A 20,378-nucleotide genomic window follows, 5' to 3' on the forward strand; every position below is an offset into this window, starting at 1 on the left:
ACCTAGCCAGGAACTTACTCTCCACGGTCATCACCAGAACCAAAACCAGATCACAGGGGTTAAAGATCCAGACCCGAGCCTGACGATTATAGACCCGACTCTGGGCTCGCTGATCTACCTCCATATGCTCCCTAACAAGAGGCAACACTGTCTCTATCCGATCTTGCATCTGGGTAACGTACTCAATGACACATTTATGTGGAGTGGGTTGTTGTTCCCACGCCTCTTTGGCCACGTCCAAGAGACCGTGAGGGTGTCTGCCATTATAGCAGTTCAAAAGGTGGGGTACCTGGGGTACCTCTCGCACTGCGAACATGAGGTAGGGCAGAAGGAGGTCCAAGTCCTTCCCATCTTTAGACACTATCTTTTTTAACATATTTTTTAATGTTTGGTTAAACCGTTCTACCAGACCGTCCGTTTGCGAATGGTAAACGGACATCCGTAGTTGTTTTATGTGCAGCAACTTACAGAGTTCCCTCATCACCTTGGACATAAAGGGGGTTCCTTGGTCGGTCAGAACCTCTTTAGGTAGTCCTACTCGGGAAAACATCTCCATTAACTCTTTAGCTATGAGTTTGGCCGAGGTATGTCACAGTGGCATAGCCTCCGGGTACCGAGTGGCGTAGTCTAGAATGACTAAGATGTGTTGATGCCCTCTGGCGAACTTCGGTACTGGGCCTATGAGGTCCATATCTATTCGGTCAAACGGTACTTCGATAATTGGGAGAGGTACTAGGGGACTACGGAAATGTGGCTGGGGGCTAGTTATCTGGCAGGTCGGGAAAGACTTACAAAACTCTTCCACTTCTTTGAATATGCTGGGCCAGTAAAACCGTAGTAGAATACGATCCCATGTTTTCTGCAGCCCCAGGTGACCCCCGAGAACGTTTTGGTGGGCTAGATCTAACACAAGCAGCGGTTGAATGGATTAGGCAGTGGCTGAGGGACAGACAACAGAGGGTTGTAGTCAATGAAGTATCTTCAGACCATGGTCTTGTTACCAGTGGGGTACCTCAGGGATCTGTTCTAGGACCCATATTGTTTAATATCTTTATTAGCGAAATTGCGAAGGCCTCGATGGTAAGTTGTGTCTTATTGCTGATGTTGCTTAATGTTGATAAGTGCAAAAAAATGCACCTGGGGGGTAAAAACCCAAGAGCAGAATATAAAATCAGTGATACAATCCTAACCTCAGTATCTGAGGAAAGGGATTTAGGGGTCATTATTTAAGAAGACTTAAAGGTAGGCAGACAATGTCATAGAGCAGCAGGAAATGCTAGCAGAATGCTTGGGTGTATAGGAAGAGGCATTAACAGTAGAAAGAGGGAGGTACTCATGTCGCTCTACAGAGCACTAGTGAGACCTCATTTGGAGTATTGTGTGCAGTACTGGAGACCATATCTCCAGAAGGATTTTGATACTTTGGAGAGAGTTCGAAGAAGAGCTACTAAACTAGTACATAGATTGCAGGATAAAACTTACCAGGAAAGATTAAAGGACCTTAACATGTATAGCTTGAAAGAAAGAAGAGACAGAGGGGATATGATAGAAACTTTTAAATACATAAAGGGAATCAACAAGGTAAAAGAGGAGAGAATATTTAAAAGAAGAAAAACTGCTACAAGAGGAAATAGTTTTAAATTAGAGGGGAAAAGGTTTAGAAGTAATATCAGGAAGTATTACTTTACTGAGAGAGTAGTGGATGCATGGAATAGCCTTCCTGCAGAAGTGGTAGCTGCAGATTCAGTGAAGGAGTTTAAGCATGCATGGGATAGGCAGAAGGCCATCCTTCATATAAGATAGGGCCAGAGGCTATTCATAGTATTCAGTATATTGGGCAGACTAGATGGGCCAAATGGTTCTTATCTGCCGACACATTCTATGTTTCTATAAGCCTTGGGGACCAACAACTGTTCAATAGGCTCACCCCGTAGTTGGTTTACCCGATGCAACATATCTTGATGAACCACAAAACTGGGAAACATTGACTCTGTCCCAGGTTGTTGTGGTTCACCATCTACTATTAACACATTTTCCCAGGCGTGGGATAGGGTTGGGTCCCGACGTTGGGCGGTACCAAAATTATCCCCGGAGACATTAAGGTCTGCCAATTCAGGACCCAGCGGCAAGTCCTCCATGTCTCCCACCATCACACTTAGCGGGGTTGTCTTCCACCGAAGTGGCGGTCACCCCTACCGCTGGCCCTTCGGTCTCAGGTTCCCAGGGTTCTGGTCTCCCCCCTGAACTGGGCCACTCTGCTAGGGTTACCCCTGTCTCATGGGTATCAGTCACTCTCATAGCAGGCCACAGTGCCGGGAAGTCTCTCCCTATTATGAGTTCATAATGTAGATTTGTGGCCACAGCCAACTCGTGGGTCCATCTACCGGCCACCATGGTTAGATACACCAGCACGGTGGGGTAGTCTTTTAAGTCTCCGTGGATGCACATTACACCGACTTTCCGGCTAGTATACTCAGTGGACCGCACCAGGTTAGCCCTTACTAGGGTCACCAGACTCCCTGAGTCCAGAAGATTTCCGGGGTTTGTCGATCCCCCTCTCGACAGAACCCTCCTTTAGATTCCTGGTAGCTTCATAGCATTCCACCAGGTCCACCATCTCAAGGTCATTGCCAGGAGACACCTGACGGATCCAGTGCTGAAGAGGGTATGGCAAAGCCCTCCAGAACATATCGGCTAATAGTCTATCCAGCATGGCTGGGGGACTCAGCACATCAGGCTGTAGCCACTTTTGCAAGAGTTGGAGGAAGTCATAATACTGGGTCCTCGCAGGCTCAGCCGGCTTAAACCCCCGCTGATGTACCCGCTGAGCCCGGACCAACACATTCACCCCAAGTCTAGCCAAAATCTCACCCTTTACTTTTTGGTAGTCGGCCGCTTAATCGTCCGGCTGGGAATCGGATGCCAGGAATGGAGAGACAACCGCAGCCCACTGGTCACGGGGTAGCCAGGTAGGTTTCGATGTCATCTGCGGGGGTCATCTTAGGAATCGTGGCACAGATTGCTTTCAGGGCATCGTGGACGCTTGGGGTTGCTCCTGCTGTCTGCAAAGCCATCACATGTTGTAGCAGCAACTGGTTAGTCTCCAGCTGCTGCTTATTAGCCTCGCTATACCATGTGTGATTTCTCTATATATATATGCTGTCATATATGTATTTTATCTGTGCTCTTGATAAAGGGGTACTATCCTGAAACGCGTCGAGCTTAGTGTACCGAATAAAGACTTCTGTTATACATTGGAGCCCCGGTATCATCTATTGGGGACACAGAAGCCACGTTTACACCTGATAGGCGACCTCAGCGGGGGAGGTATACTGTAGGTGTCTTGAGTTTATCCTAGTCCTTTACCTTTGCAGAAACAACCATAATAACAGTCAAATTATGTGGTCTTTTTAATTATATGCTGAAAAAAAAAAAAAATATATATATATATATATATATATATATATATATATATATATATATAATCAATAAAGAAGACCGGCACTCGCTGTGGATAATCTTCGTATTTATTCAGTCACATGTACAGGCAATAAGTGACGCGTTTCGGTGCTACCGCACCTTCCTCAGACTTATCATCATACAAAGAACATTTCATGTTTAAATAGAGCGCCCAAACACAGGGAAATGACATCACACAGAAAACCACACCCACCAATCAGTGTTAAAACGAAAACATATGAATTCCTTTAAATTCACTTTAGTTTGTTCCATACTTCTTTCTTCCTTCATTATGTTCGCTGTAAATAATATATAGAAAAAAATCCATTTATTTTCTTACAAAGGATATTTTTGTCCAAAAATTATTATTTTCATTATTTTATTTTTTATTTTTTGTTTTTATTTTTTGTTTTAAAGTTTTTTATTTATTTTTAATTGCACTATTGCAATACTCAAAAGTATAACATTATAGAAAAATTATTATCCTGGGAAAAATATTGTTATACCAAGGTGATCTATCAAAGGAAGCTTTGTACATTATACTCCCGGTTGAGTCCGTGGGGCTCAATCGTTCGTAATCGATGTATCCAATAAGCTTCCCTCTGCAGCAATAACTTGTTCCTATCTCCACCCCGACGTTGAAGGGGTACACTGTCTATAATCTGGTAACGCAACTGTGCCACTGTGTGTCTATGTGCATGGAAGTGGAATGGTACAGGAAATAATAAATTTTGCTTGCGGATGGTGGACTTGTGGTTACTAAGTCTGTCTTTCATCCTAGTGGAAGTCTCTCCCACGTACAATAGACCACAGGGGCACTTTAAAATATATATAACAAAACGACTGTCACAGGTGAATTTTTTTTTTATAGGTATGCGTTCGCCAGATTGTGGATGTGTAAAGTGTGTACCCTTGATTACACTAGAACAGTGTACACAATTTAAGCAGGGAAAAGTTCCCATTTTGGGAGTAGCCAGTACTCTCTGTATGGATCCAGTTTTGCTACTTCCAATGTCCGCCCGTACTATCTTATCACGTATATTTCTGGCTCTTTTGAAGCACATCATAGGTGGTAGTTTAAACTCCACTACTTGTGGGTACGACTTTGACACAACGTTCCAATGTTTATTTATTATCCCTCTCAATCTCTGAGACCATGGATGATACTGAATTACAAGTGGGATCCGTGGTTCTTTTAAGGGCTTATCCTGTTGTTTTATCTCGACTCGGTTCCTTTGTTCTTTTAATAAGTGATCGGGATAACCTCTCTCCTTAAATTTCTGGCTCATTTCGTCTAATCTTTCCTTACATAATTCAGCTTTGCCCACTATACGCTTAACCCTTTGAAATTGGGAAAAGGGGAGGGATTTTTTTGTGGCTGCTGGGTGGTTGCTAGTATACATGAGTAAGCTATTTCGATCTGTATTTTTTGTAAATAAATCCGTGTATAACCCACCTGTGTCTCCCTTAATTACCCACGTGTCTAGGAAAGAAATTTTTTGTACATCAAAATGCAGAGTGAATTTCAATTCAGGCCAGACAGAATTGAGGTGAAGAGTAAATTGTTGAAGGGATCGAACGTCGCCACGCCATACGCAAATAATATCATCGATAAAACTACGCCAGAATTTGTAGTGTTTTCTATAGAAATCATTAGTATAGACGAAATCCGTCTCAAATTGTGCCATATAACAATTTGCGTACGGCGGTGCGACGTTCGATCCCATCGCGGTCCCACGCCGCTGCTGATAAAAAGAATCCTGAAATAAAAAGTAATTTTGTTCTAAAACAATCCTCAATAATGTCAAGAAAAATTCACATTCTGCATTGTTGTAATGACTTAATTGTAACAATGTATCGATTGCTTTCAGACCTTTCTCATGTGATATTGATGTGTATAAATTACATACATCAAAGGTGACAAGTAAATCATCTTTTTCTGAATGCAGAGTTTTAATTTCCTGCAAAAAATGCTCAGTGTCACGCAAGTATGATGGAGACGATTTAGTAAATGGCGTAAAGATTTTTTCTAGAAAAATTGCCAAAGGTGAGAGGATTGAGTCAGTAGATGCCACAATGGGACGGCCAGGCAGTTTAACAATACACTTATGTACTTTTGGTAACGTATAAAAAACGGGAGTAATTGGATGTTGGTTGACCAAAAATCCGCCCAATGTGGCATCAATGACCCCCTCCTCTATGGCAGCATTCACAACAATTTGTATCATTTCTTTGATGCGAAATACAGGATCATTCTGCAAAATCTGATATGTATCTGTATCATTTAGTTGCGACAAAATTTCTGAAACATAATATGCTTTATCAAGCACCACCAGAGCACCCCCTTTGTCCGCTGGTTTGAATACCAGAGACTTATCCTCCAACAATTGATCAAGTGCACGTTTTTCCTCCAAAGGTAAATTGGATTGTAAATGCATATTGCCAGTCTTGCATTGTTGCAACAATGTATCAACATCACGTTGCACTAGGTTTATAAAAGTTTCAATAGGATGATGTAGACGCGGAGGTGAAAATGTGCTCCTGATCTTCAGATTAAACATTTTAGCTGTTAGGGAACCAGTACCAGTCTCAGAATGAACGGATTGAGGGACCATGTGTTCCGAAGAAAAATGGGCCTTTAAACGTATATTACGGTAAAACCGTTGTAAGTCAGTATCAAGGTTGAAAGTATCAAGGCTTCCAGTGGGGCTAAATGACAGACCCTTTTGTAATAAGTTCATATCGGCCACACTCAGATTTTTAGAGGACAGATTGAATACTAAGTTTTTGTCCTTACCTGGGACCTCGTGATCCGTGGAGCGTCTGCCTCGCCTATGATGGCGCCCGGCTCGCCTTGTCTTGGCTTGCGTGGTCGTCGGCCTAAAAAAGGCGCCCGATATCCAGTAGAGACGTCGCTTCCAGAGCCGTAAGAAGCCGAAACCGCTCGCCGATCTCTCATACGAGAGAATGGAACCGCGACACCTTTTGCGTCCTGCCACCTGTATACTCGATGGTGCAGATAATCCTCTGTATCCCGAAGAAACTTGGATCGCTTTGTAGCTGTCCTCTAAAAATCTGAGTGTGGCCGATATGAACTTATTACAAAAGGGTCTGTCATTTAGCCCCACTGGAAGCCTTGATACTTTCAACCTTGAAAGGAAAAACGTGCACTTGATCAATTGTTGGAGGATAAGTCTCTGGTATTCAAACCAGCGGACAAAGGGGGTGCTCTGGTGGTGCTTGATAAAGCATATTATGTTTCAGAAATTTTGTCGCAACTAAATGATACAGATACATATCAGATTTTGCAGAATGATCCTGTATTTCGCATCAAAGAAATGATACAAATTGTTGTGAATGCTGCCATAGAGGAGGGGGGTCATTGATGCCACATTGGGCGGATTTTTGGTCAACCAACATCCAATTACTCCCGTTTTTTATACGTTACCAAAAGTACATAAGTCTATTGTTAAACCGCCTGGCCGTCCCATTGTGGCATCTACTGACTCAATCCTCTCACCTTTGGCAATTTTTCTAGAAAAAATCTTTACGCCATTTACCAAATCGTCTCCATCATACTTGCGTGACACTGAGCATTTTTTGCAGGAAATTAAAACTCTGCATTCAGAAAAAGATGATTTACTTGTTACCTTTGATGTATGTAATTTATACACATCAATATCACATGAGAAAGGTCTGAAAGCAATCGATACATTGTTACAATTAAGTCATTACAACAATGCAGAATGTGAATTTTTCTTGACATTATTGAGGATTGTTTTAGAACAAAATTACTTTTTATTTCAGGATTCTTTTTATCAGCAGCGGCGTGGGACCGCGATGGGATCGAACGTCGCACCGCCGTACGCAAATTGTTATATGGCACAATTTGAGATGGATTTCGTCTATACTAATGATTTCTATAGAAAACACTGCAAATTCTGGCGTCGTTTTATCGATGATATTATTTGCGTATGGCGTGGCGACGTTCGATCCCTTCAACAATTTACTCTTCACCTCAATTCTGTCTGGCCTGAATTGAAATTCACTCTGCATTTTGATGTACAAAAAATTTCTTTCCTAGACACGTGGGTAATTAAGGGAGACACAGGTGGGTTATACACGGATTTATTTACAAAAAATACAGATCGAAATAGCTTACTCATGTATACTAGCAACCACCCAGCAGCCACAAAAAAATCCCTCCCTTTTTCCCAATTTCAAAGAGTTAAGCGTATAGTGGGCAAAGCTGAATTATGTAAGGAAAGATTAGACGAAATGAGCCAGAAATTTAAGGAGAGAGGTTATCCCGATCACTTATTAAAAGAACAAAGGAACCGAGTCGAGATAAAACAACAGGATAAGCCCTTAAAAGAACCACGGATCCCACTTGTAATTCAGTATCATCCATGGTCTCAGAGATTGAGAGGGATAATAAATAAACATTGGAACGTTGTGTCAAAGTCGTACCCACAAGTAGTGGAGTTTAAACTACCACCTATGATGTGCTTCAAAAGAGCCAGAAATATACGTGATAAGATAGTACGGGCGGACATTGGAAGTAGCAAAGCTGGATCCATACAGAGAGTACTGGCTACTCTCAAAATGGGAACTTTTCCCTGCTTAAATTGTGTACACTGTTCTAGTGTAATCAAGGGTACACACTTTACACATCCACAATCTGGCGAACGCATACCTATAAAAAAAAATTTCACCTGTGACAGTCGTTTTGTTATATATATTTTAAAGTGCCCCTGTGGTCTATTGTACGTGGGAGAGACTTCCCCTAGGATGAAAGACAGACTTAGTAACCACAAGTCCACCATCCGCAAGCAAAATTTATTATTTCCTGTACCATTCCACTTCCATGCACATAGACACACAGTGGCACAGTTGCGTTACCAGATTATAGACAGTGTACCCCTTCCACGTCGGGGTGGAGATAGGAACAAGTTATTGCTGCAGAGGGAAGCTTATTGGATACATCGATTACGAACGATTGAGCCCCACGGACTCAACCGGGAGTATAATGTACAAAGCTTCCTTTGATAGATCACCTTGGTATAACAATATTTTTCCCAGGATAATAATTTTTCTATAATGTTATACTTTTGAGTATTGCAATAGTGCAATTAAAAATAAATAAAAAACTTTAAAACAAAAAATAAAAACAAAAAATAAAAAATAAAATAATGAAAATAATAATTTTTGGACAAAAATATCCTTTGTAAGAAAATAAATGGATTTTTTTCTATATATTATTTACAGCGAACATAATGAAGGAAGAAAGAAGTATGGAACAAACTAAAGTGAATTTAAAGGAATTCATATGTTTTCGTTTTAACACTGATTGGTGGGTGTGGTTTTCTGTGTGATGTCATTTCCCTGTGTTTGGGCGCTCTATTTAAACATGAAATGTTCTTTGTATGATGATAAGTCTGAGGAAGGTGCGGTAGCACCGAAACGCGTCACTTATTGCCTGTACATGTGACTGAATAAATACGAAGATTATCCACAGCGAGTGCCGGTCTTCTTTATTGATTCTACATTGGGACGCCATCCCATAGACTCGTGCACCGTGACCATATACAGCAGTGCCGACCTGTGATTACTATATATATATATATATATATATACTGTATATATATTCTTTATTGTTTTACTGTTTCATTACGATATACTTCACTCTAATCTTGCGTCATTCCTGTGTACCAACACAGTGGTGATTCATTCATTCTGATAAAATTTACACCATCCTTGCTGTCCGATTCTTTTGGCGCTACCACGGTACTCCCAGTACGTAAGGGGAGTAAGCACTGTACACCTTTTCTTTTTCGTCTTGTATCATTACGGCAGTTCACTGTTGTGTACTGATTTCTTGGTTTGTGGAGCTGCCTCCATATATACACTGCTCAAAAAAATAAAGGGAACACAAAAATAACACATCCTAGATCTGAATTAATTAAATATTTTTCTGAAATACTTTGTTCTTTACATAGTTGAATGTGCTGACAACAAAATCACACAAAAATTAAAAAATGGAAATCAAATTTTTCAACCCATGGAGGTCTGGATTTGGAGTCACTCTCAAAATTAAAGTGGAAAAACACACTACAGGCTGATCCAACTTTGATGTAATGTCCTTAAAACAAGTCAAAATGAGGCTCAGTAGTGTGTGTCGCCTCCACTTGCCTGTATGACCTCCCTACAACGCCTGTGCATGCTCCTGATGAGGTGGCGGACGGTCTCCTGAGGGATCTTCTCCCAGACCTGGACTAAAGCATCTGCCAACTCCTGGACAGTCTGTGGTGCAATGTGACGTTGGTGGATAGAGCGAGACATGATGTCCCAGATGTGCTCAATTGGATTCAGGTCTGGGGAACAGGCGGGCCAGTCTATAGCATCAATGCCTTCGTCTTGCAGGAACTGCTGACACACTTCAGCCACATGAGGTCTAGCATTGTCTTGCATTAGGAGGAACCCAGGGCCAACCGCACCAGCATATGGTCTCACAAGGGGTCTGAGGATCTCCTCTCGGTACCTAATGGCAGTCAGGCTACCTCTGGCGAGCACATGGAGGGCTGTGCGGCCCTCCAAAGAAATGCCACCTCACACCATTACTGACCCAATGCCAAACTGGTCATGCTGGAGGATGTTGCAGGCAGCAGAACGTTCTCCACGGCGTCTCCAGACTCTGTCACGTCTGTCACATGTGCTCAGTGTGAACCTGCTTTCATCTGTGAAGAGCACAGGGCGCCAGTGGCGAATTTGCTAATCTTGGTGTTCTCTGGCAAATGCCAAACGTCCTGCACGGTGTTGGGCTGTAAGCACAACCCCCACCTGTGGACGTCGGGCCCTCATATCACCCTCATGGAGTCTGTTTCTGACCGTTTGAGCAGACACATGCACATTTGTGGCCTGCTGGAGGTCATTTTGCAGGGCTCTGGCAGTGCTCCTCCAGTTCCTCCTTGCACAAAGGCGGAGGTAGCGGTCGGGCTGCTGGGTTGTTGCCCTCCTACGGCCTTCTCCACGTCTCCTGATGTACTGGCCTGTCTCCTGGTAGCGCCTCCATGCTCTGGAAACTACGCTGACAGACACAGCAAACCTTCTTGCCACAGCTCGCATTGATGTGCCATCCTGGATAAGCTGAACTACCTGAGCCACTTGTGTGGGTTGTAGACTCCGTCTCATGCTACCACTAGAGTGAAAGCACCGCCAGCATTCAAAAGTGACCAAAACATCAGCCAGGAAGCATAGGAACTGAGAAGTGGTCTGTGATCACCACCTGCAGAACCACTTCTTTATTGGGGGTGTCTTGGAAGTGTGATTGACTTGGAGTTACATTGTGGTGTTTAAGTGTTCCCTTTATTTTTTTGAGCAGTGTATATATATACACTGCTCAAAAAAATAAAGGGAACACTTAAACAACGCAATGTAACTCCAAGTCAATCACACTTCTGTGAAATCAAACTGTCCACTTAGGAAGCAACTCTGAGTGACAATCAATTTCACATGCTGTTGTGCAAATGGGATAGACAACAGGTGGAAATTATAGGCAATTAGCAAGACACCCCCAATAAAGGAGTGATTCTGCAGGTGGTAACCACAGACCACTTCTCAGTTCCTATGCTTCCTGGCTGATGTTTTGGTCACTTTTGAATGCTGGCGGTGCTTTCACTCTAGTGGTAGCATGAGACGGAATCTACAACCCACACAAGTGGCTCAGGTAGTGCAGCTTATCCAAGATGGCACATCAATGCGAGCTGTGGCAAGAAGGTTTGCTGTGTCTGTCAGCGTAGTGTCCAGAGCATGGAGGCGCTACCAGGAGACAGGCCAGTACATCAGGAGATGTGGAGGAGGCCGTAGGAGGGCAACAACCCAGCAGCAGGACAGCTACCTCCGCCTTTGTGCAAGGAGGAACAGGAGGAGCACTGCCAGAGCCCTGCAAAATGACCTCCAGCAGGCCACAAATGTGCATGTGTCTGCTCAAACGGTCAGAAACAGACTCCATGAGGGTGATATGAGGTGGTGCTTACAGCCCAACACCGTGCAGGACGTTTGGCATTTGCCAGAGAACACCAAGATTGGCAAATTCGCCACTGGCGCCCTGTGCTCTTCACAGATGAAAGCAGGTTCACACTGAGCACATGTGACAGACATGACAGAGTCTGGAGATGCCGTGGAGAACGTTCTGCTGCCTGCAACATCCTCCAGCATGACCGGTTTGGCATTGGGTAAGTAATGGTGTGGGGTGGCATTTCTTTGGAGGGCCGCACATCCCTCCATGTGCTCGCCAGAGGTAGCCTGACTGCCATTAGGTACCGAGATGAGATCCTCAGACCCCTTGTGAGACCATATGCTGGTGCGGTTGGCCCTGGGTTCCTCCTAATGCAAGACAATGCTAGACCTCATGTGGCTGGAGTGTGTCAGCAGTTCCTGCAAGACGAAGGCATTGATGCTATGGACTGGCCCGCCCGTTCCCCAGACCTGAATCCAATTGAGCACATCTGGGACATCATGTCTCGCTCTATCCACCAACGTCACGTTGCACCACAGACTGTCCAGGAGTTGGCAGATGCTTTAGTCCAGGTCTGGGAGGAGATCCCTCAGGAAACAGTCCGCCACCTCATCAGGAGCATGCACAGGCGTTGTAGGGAGGTCATACAGGCACGTGGAGGCCACACACACTACTGAGCCTCATTTTGACTTGTTTTAAGGACATTACATCAAAGTTGGATCAGCCTGTAGTGTGTTTTTCCACTTTAATTTTGAGTGTGACCCCAAATCCAGACCTCCATGGGTTGAAAAATTTGATTTCCATTTTTTAATTTTTGTGTGATTTTGTTGTCAGCACATTCAACTATGTAAAGAACAAAGTATTTCAGAAGAATATTTAATTAATTCAGATCTAGGATGTGTTATTTTTGTGTTCCCTTTATTTTTTTGAGCAGTGTATATTTTTTTTTTTTTTTTCACCCATCTTACTGTGGTATCCTTTGGCGCCTCGTACCCACTTCCCTCCTCTCCCTCCCCCCTAGCCTTTCTGCACTTTTTTGCTCAACTCCTTTTTCATTTTATTTCTACTTGTTTAAGCAAAGCATAGTTTGCTGGATGGAGCTGTTTTGTTTAGATTTCATTGCCTGGATTTTATTTGGACTGAGAGGTAGGATTGGCAGAGGGACCCCCCCAGTCTACACCCTTCCAGTACAGGATTTTCCCCTTACTCAAGGTGATCTCAGGTGAGGCCTGCTGGGATCATCACTGGGGAATAAAGTGGACCTGAAAATGGCAGGCTGGGGGGAATGAAGCCTGGAGAGCTGAACTGTGTGGACAGAGCCTGGAGACTGGCTGACCATTAGGCTGAGTGAAGCCTGATCTCCCCTGGTGTGAACAGGACGCTTTAGGTGAGAGAGGAATCATCTACTGTACTAGTTAGAGCCTAGATGGGCAGGTTTAGTGTTTCATGTTATTTTATATGGTAGTGCTGTAACTTCACCTTACCAAGTGACATTATAACTTGGATGCAAATCTGTTATGCTGAAGTGACCAAATGGCTTAGACTTTGAAACCTGCTGTCTCAGTGAAAATCTGTTTTGCGAACCCCACTGCGAGTACAGATCCAGACAGTATGTAGTGATCTTTGTTCTGGCACTGTATTTGTGTGTTAAACATGCATCTGGTGCTATACTTTGATCTAATACTATACATTAACATCTGCGTTTGGGTCACTGTCACAGATTCTGTCAACAAGACTGAACAAAAAAGCCCTGCATGCAAGACTTTGTTGTCCAGTAAAGAAGCAGCATCCTGACTCCATTATAGTCAAAGAAGTCTCTTCAGCTCAGGAGTTGGTAAATCTTGTCCCTCTTATGATCAAGCTATTGCTATGAAATCAATCATGTTCTGTATCTGGGATTGCCAATATGAAAACACAACCAACTGCCGATTTAAAGCCCATTTACCTATACTGCCTTTATATAGTAGGCAGAGTTAAACAGGTGAAGGATGGGACGCTACACATGGGCCAGTGCTGTGTAGTTGACCCCTAGGCTGAGCTGTAAGTAGGCCATGTGACGGATGTATGGTGACGTCACATTGCCTAAGTAGAGTCAGCGGTACTCATGGAGCACTGGCTTCTTCTAACAGCTGATCACTGGGGGTCCAGGTGTCAGACTCCTGCCGATCTGATATTAACTACCAGATAACCTATTTAAGCTAAATGTAAATAAAAAATGATACCATAATCTACCCTCATACTTACCAACATTGCAACTCATAAATTAGGGACAAATAGACCTCGCACTGGGAATTCCCCCCAAACTGCACATGATTACATAAGCCCTGCCTATTTTTGACCCAGGACAATCTTTATGTGCAAGGACCGTCTCTGAAAATCAGGGACAGTTCCTAAAAATTTGGGACTGTTAGCAACTCTACAACCTAACCATGACAGTTCCCTCCTCCTCAATACATCATATTCCTTTTTATTTCCTGTAACAGCCTATTACCAAACACAATAGTGTACAAGGCTGGCTGCTGCACACTAAATGAGACAGAAGGATTTTTGGAGTCTAGATGAATGAGACCCTGAAATTAAAGAAGTTATGCGATTGATGTAAAAAATTAAAATCTAACATCATATAGTACAGTCTCTTTCTAACAAAGCTAAAACAAGCCCTGCACATCACATGGATCTAGAGATCTCCCCCTCATTCATTGCTTCAATTGATCTGCTAGATTTATTTTAAGCTGGCAGCTCAGGAAGTGTGTCCATTCTCAGGGGGCATGACCTTGCTCAACGTGGAGTGTCCTGTAACTATGAAAGCTTCAGTACATATGGCTGGTGGCAGTTGAAGGATGGAACTGAATATGTACAAAGGTGGCGCTATACAGATACATTTTATTGAATAACTCAGTGGCTATACAAAATTTTTAATTACATGCAATTACAAAAGTATTCAGATACCAATGCTGGTTTGAAAAATATTAAATACAGTCCTGATCAAAAGTTTAAGACCACTTGAAAAATGGCAAAAAAATCATATTTTACATTGTTGGATCTTAAAGGGTTTCTATCACTTCATATGACATAATTAGCTGGCAGACACTAGCGATCTGCTAGTGTCTGCTCTGGCCAACCATCCTACTATAATCACTTGTGGGGCAGCGGTTTTGCTAAAAAACTAACTTTTATAAATATGCTAATGAGCCTCTAGGTGCTATGTGGGCGTCATTAGCACCTAGAGGCTCCGTCTACCTTCATACACAGCGGCCGCCCAGCACGTCCCTCCAGCCCGCCCATGTCCTCCTCCGTGTGACGCAGCGGCCGAATTCTCGCGCATGCGCCGTGCGCGGCTGTATTCGGCGCATTAGATATGTCAGAGCTCGGAGCGGTCAGACATTCAATGCGCATGCGCCGAATACAGCCGCGCATGCGCATTGAATGTCTGACCGCTCCGAGCTCAGACATCTCTAATGCGCCGAATACAGCCGCGCACGGCGCATGCGCGAGAATTCGGCCGCTGCGTCACACGGAGGAGGACATGGGCGGGCTGGAGGGACGTGCTGGGCGGCCGCTGTGTATGAAGGTAGACGGAGCCTCTAGGTGCTAATGACGCCCACATAGCACCTAGAGGCTCATTAGCATATTTATAAAAGTTAGTTTTTTAGCAAAACCGCTGCCCCACAAGTGATTATAGTAGGATGGTTGGCCAGAGCAGACACTAGCAGATCGCTAGTGTCTGCCAGCTAATTATGTCATATGAAGTGATAGAAACCCTTTAACAAGGTTCCAAGAAGAGCTTCAACATGCAAAAAGAAGAAATGGGAGTGAGACAAAACATTTTTTGAGCATTCAATTAATTGAAAATAACGAATAAACTGAAACAGGCTGTTTTTCAGCTGATCAAAAGTTTAGGACCACATGCCTTTAAAAGGCCAAATCTGTGCAAAGATGTGGATTCATTGTCATTTTCTGTCAGGTAGTCACACGTTGTGATGGCAAAGGCAAAAAAACTCTCCCTTTTTGAACGTGGTCGGGTTGTTGAACTGTATAAGCAGGGTCTCTCACAGGGCGCCATCGCTGCTGAGGTGGGACGCAGTAAGACAGTCATTTGGAATTTCTTAAATGATCCTGAGGGTTAAGGAACAAAAAAGTCAAGTGGAAGACCCAAAAAAATTTCACCAGCACTGAGCCGGAGGATCCAATTGGCTGTCCGTCAAGACACTGGATGATCCTCGACCCAAATTAAGGCCCTTACTGGTGCTGACTGTAGTGCCATAACCATCAGACGGCATCTGAAACTGAAGGGCTTCAAAAACAAAAAACGTCTTCAAAGACCTCGTCTCCTTGAACGCCACAGAACTGCTCGTTTGGACTTTGCAAGAGAGCACCAAACGTGATGGTCCTGATGGTTTCCAACGTTACTGGCATGACAAGTAGACCCCACCTGAGATGTTTTCTATGCGCCACAGTGGAGGGGGTGCCATAATGGTCTGGGGTGCTTTTTCCTTCAGTGGAACAATGGAGCTTCAGGAAGTGCAGGGACGTCAAACGGCCGCTGGCTATGTCCAGATGTTGCAGAGAGCATTCCTCATGACTGAGGGCTCTCGACTGGGTTTTTCAACAGGACAACGCTACAGTACACAATGCCCACAGGACAAGGGACTTCTTCCAGGAGAATAACATCACTCTTTTGGCCCATCCTGCGTGTTCCCCTGATCTAAATCCAATTGAGAACCTTTGGGGATGGATGGCAAGGGAAGTTTACAAAAATGGACAACAGTTCCAGACAGTAGATGGCCTTCTTGCGGCCATCTTCACCACTTGGAGAAATGTTCCCACTCACCTCATGGAAACGCTTGCATCAAGCATGCCGAAACAAATTTTTGAAGTGATCAACAATAACGGCAGAGCTACTCATTACTGAGTTCATGTTTGGAAGTTGGATTTTTGTTTTGGGGGGGTTTAGTTTTTTTTGGAGGTGTGGTCCTAAACTTTTGATCAGCTGAAAAACAGCCTGTTTCAGTTTATTCGTTGTTTTCATTAAATTGAATGCTCAAAAAATGTTTTGTCTCACTCCCATTTCTTCTTGTTGCATGTTGAAGCTCTACTTGGAACCTTGTTAAGATCCAGCCATGCTAAATATGATTTTTTGCCATTTTTCAAGTGGTCTTAAACTTTTGATCAGGACAACCCTTTTAAAGTGAAGTAACGGTAGCATTGCAGATGGGAGACAAGCAGGATTGTTGTTCAAGCAATTTGTTAATATAAGGTGGATCATCTTCTTACTAATTAATTTCTTTTCCTTACAAAACAGAGGTCAGAATAATATCGCCATGAAAAATAGCAAAGAATGTTATGTATTTGGCGCAAAGTTCTATTTCATGATAAGTGAAGATATACGGTCTAGGCATCTAATAGACTTTCCAACATTAGTAAACTAGAGCAGCCCTATGGCACTGAATGAGCCCCCAGCAAGGAAAACTTTAGGGCCATAAGAGAGTGCTACTACTTTTATTACTCATGGTATAATGATAATAATGACAAGCATATGACACTCAATTTCATACCTTTATGACCATGGCTGCATATGTAACATCGCCTCTCCAAGACTGTGGTGTGGACCAACCTACTAGAGGGTCGGCCTCATCATTGTATATAGGAACCAGCTTGAACCGTGGAAATCGCTGTTGAATTTCACTAACAGTATCGAGCTCCTGCTCCAAAATCCGATATGAGCTTCCTCCACCCTGTAACACAAAGCTTTGGATTGTTTCCATTGATAATGCAGTGTCAGCTTTGCACCACAAGAGGGCAATCAAATAAAGGCATGTATTACATGGCTGTAAAGTGTGGGCAGCTTACGAGCTACAGTAAATGGTATGACTAACTTTATGAAATTGTATAACTTTATGAAATTGTATAAATTAAAGGTTTATTTACATTCCTCTAATGGAATATTGATAAAAAACAAAGCAAAAACAATATACCACACCTTTTCATCCTGCAGAGTCCATAATTTTTTTTTATACATAGTATACAGGTGAAACTCGAAAAATTTGAATATCGTGCAAAAGTTCATTTATTTCAGTAATGCAACTTAAAAGGAGTTGCATTAATGCAACTTAAAATTAGAATATTGCGAAAAGGTTCAATATTCTAGGCTCAAAGTGTCACACTCTAGTCAGCTAATTAACCACCTCCGGACCGCTGTACGCAGATTCGCGTTCCGGAGGTGGCAGCGCTGCGCACAATGACGCATATACGCGTCATCTCGCGAGACGCGAGATTTCGCTCCAAGCCGGCCCGCGCATGCGCATCGCGGGCCGGCAAAATTCAAAGAAGAAGTTCGTCACCAGCCTGCCAGCAACGATCATTGGCTGGCAGGCTGGCGATTTTTAAAAAATCCAATCAAAAGTCATATAACAGATCATATTAGTAAATATGATCTGTTATATGGCTTCTCTGCTCCTCTGCTGGTCCTTTTCGTCGGTTGGATCCAGCAGAGAAGCAGACTGAACTGTGAGTACACCAACACTACACCTTAGCCCCAGATCACCCACCTGCACCCCAATTAACCCTTTGATCACCCCTTTGATCGCCCCTGTCAATCACTAGTGAAAGGAAAAAAAGTGATCAGTGTAAACTGTCACTTTTTTTTTTTCACTGGTATTGGCTGTTAGGTTTTAGGGATAGTTTAGGCCCCTTGGTTAGGTAGTTAGCGTCAGTTAGCGCCCACCCCACCGCACCGCAGTCACTTTTATTCGCTGAATAGCGTATTGCTAATCAGCATTTGTACTTTTATAGTATCTGTAAGTGATCAAAACTGATCACGGTCAGATCTATAATAGTATTAGTGTCACTTTAGTTCGCCCTCCACCCAAAACGCAGTGTTTGCCCGATCAGGCCTGATCGGTCGCCCACACGTGCGTTCACCCACGCCCGCCCCACCGCAGTGACAAAAAATATATTTTTTTTGATCACTGCACTTTCATTTTACACGCACTGCGGCGATAAAAAAATCAGTTTTGATATTTTTTATCAACCGCAGCAGCCTCCGGTACTTCGCTAGCCTCCCCTTTGTAAGACAGGTTTGCTTTTTTTCTTGGGTAGTCTCAGGGAATACCCCTAAATTTAGTAGTCCAAAATGTCAAACAGGGGGTATTCTTCTGAAGAGGCCTACAGGATTCTGACCCAGTCGGATGAGTAGTGGGAACCCTCATTTGATGAATCTAGCGGGTCAGAATATGAACCTGTGGAAAGCAGTGGCTCTCTGACCCAAAGTTCGGACGAGGAGGTGGAGGTCCCTGGCAGCACCAGGCGTACCCGGCCCCGTGTCGCTAGACCACAGGTTATGCAGGATCCGCTTCAAGAGCAGCAGAGTGGGGCTGTCGCTGCCGGATCACGTGGTGAGGCATACACCAGCAGCGCAGCCCTCCCTGGACCTAGTACCAGCACTGCCGTACAACATGGTGACGTGGCGAGCACCAGAAGGGCAGTTGAAGCTGGTACGGTGGCACGTGCACTAGTTACCCCGTCGCAGCCACCGCGCAGACAGGCCCGTAGAGCCCCTAGAATCCCTGAGGTGCTGGCAAACCCTGATTGGCAGTCACCAACTTCAGCCGCACCTGTAGTTCCCCCTTTCACCGCCCAGTCTGGAGTTCGGGTTGAGACGGCTCAAATCGGTTCGGCCCTGGGATTTTTTGAGCTGTTCTTGACTGCGGAGCTCTTGGACTTAGTCGTGGCAGAGACCAACCAGTATGCCACACAATTTATATCCGCCAACCCGGGAAGCTTTTATGCCCAGCCTTTCCGGTGGAAACCAGTCCAAGTTTCCGAAATTAAATTTTTTTTGGGCCTTCTCCTCAACATGGGCCTGACAAAAAAGCATGAATTGCGGTCATATTGGTCAACGCACCCGATTCATCACATGCCCATGTTCTCTGCTGCTATGTCCAGGGCACGATTTGAGGCCATCCTCCGTTTCCTGCATTTTAGCGACAACACCACCTCCCGTCCCAGAGGCCACCCAGCTTTTGACCGGCTCCACAAAATTCGGCCCCTCATAGACCATTTCAACCAGAAATTTGCAGATTTGTATACCCCCGAGCAAAACATCTGCGTAGACGAGTCCCTAATACATTTTACCGGGCGCCTTGGCTTCAAACAGTACATCCCAAGCAAGCGTGCCCGGTATGGGGTCAAATTGTATAAGCTCTGTGAAAGGGCCACAGGCTATACCCACAAATTTCGGATCTATGAGGGAAAAGATCAGACCCTGGAGCCGGTCGGTTGCCCTGACTACCTGGGGAGCAGTGGGAAGACAGTCTGGGACTTGGTGTCACCCTTATTCGGCAAGGGGTACCATCTTTATGTGGACAATTTTTACACAAGTGTGGCCCTCTTTAGGCATTTGTTTCTAGAACGGATTTGCGCCTGTGGCACCGCACGAACTAGTCGCGTGGGCTTCCCCCAACGGCTTGTAACCACCCGTCTTGCAAGGGGGGAGAGGGCTGCCTTGTGTAACGAAGAACTGCTCGCGGTGAAATGGAGAGACAAGCGTGACGTTTACATGCTCTCCTCCATTCACGCAGACACGACAATCCAAATTGAGCGAGCAACCCGTGTCATTGAAAAGCCCCTCTGTGTCCACGACTATAATGCGCTCATGGGAGGGGTGGACTTCAATGACCAGATGTTGTCTCCGTATTTAGTTTCCCGCAGAACCAGACGCTGGTATAAGAAGGTGTCTGTATATTTAATTCAATTGGCGCTGTACAATAGTTTTGTTCTCTACAGTAAGGCTGGGAGAACACGATCTTTCCTCAAATTCCAGGAAGAGATCATCGAGAACCTCCTTTACCCAGGAGGTTCCGTGGCCCCATCCACCAGTGTAGTTAGCCGTCTACACGAGCGA

General features: G+C 44.2%; 1 protein-coding gene across 1 annotated transcript in view; it reads right to left on the bottom strand.

Moving 5' to 3' along the window:
* IDUA (alpha-L-iduronidase) overlaps positions 1-20,378 on the bottom strand; it is a 249,301-nt gene that overhangs the window by 67,907 nt on the left and 161,016 nt on the right. Inside the window, exon 7 of the mRNA XM_040418033.1 lies at positions 17,032-17,211. Within this exon, the coding sequence (XP_040273967.1) occupies positions 17,032-17,211 (180 nt within the window). The remainder of the gene's footprint in view (positions 1-17,031; positions 17,212-20,378) is intronic.

Source organism: Bufo bufo, chromosome 2, assembly GCF_905171765.1.
Source record: "Bufo bufo chromosome 2, aBufBuf1.1, whole genome shotgun sequence".
NCBI lineage: Eukaryota > Metazoa > Chordata > Amphibia > Anura > Bufonidae > Bufo > Bufo bufo.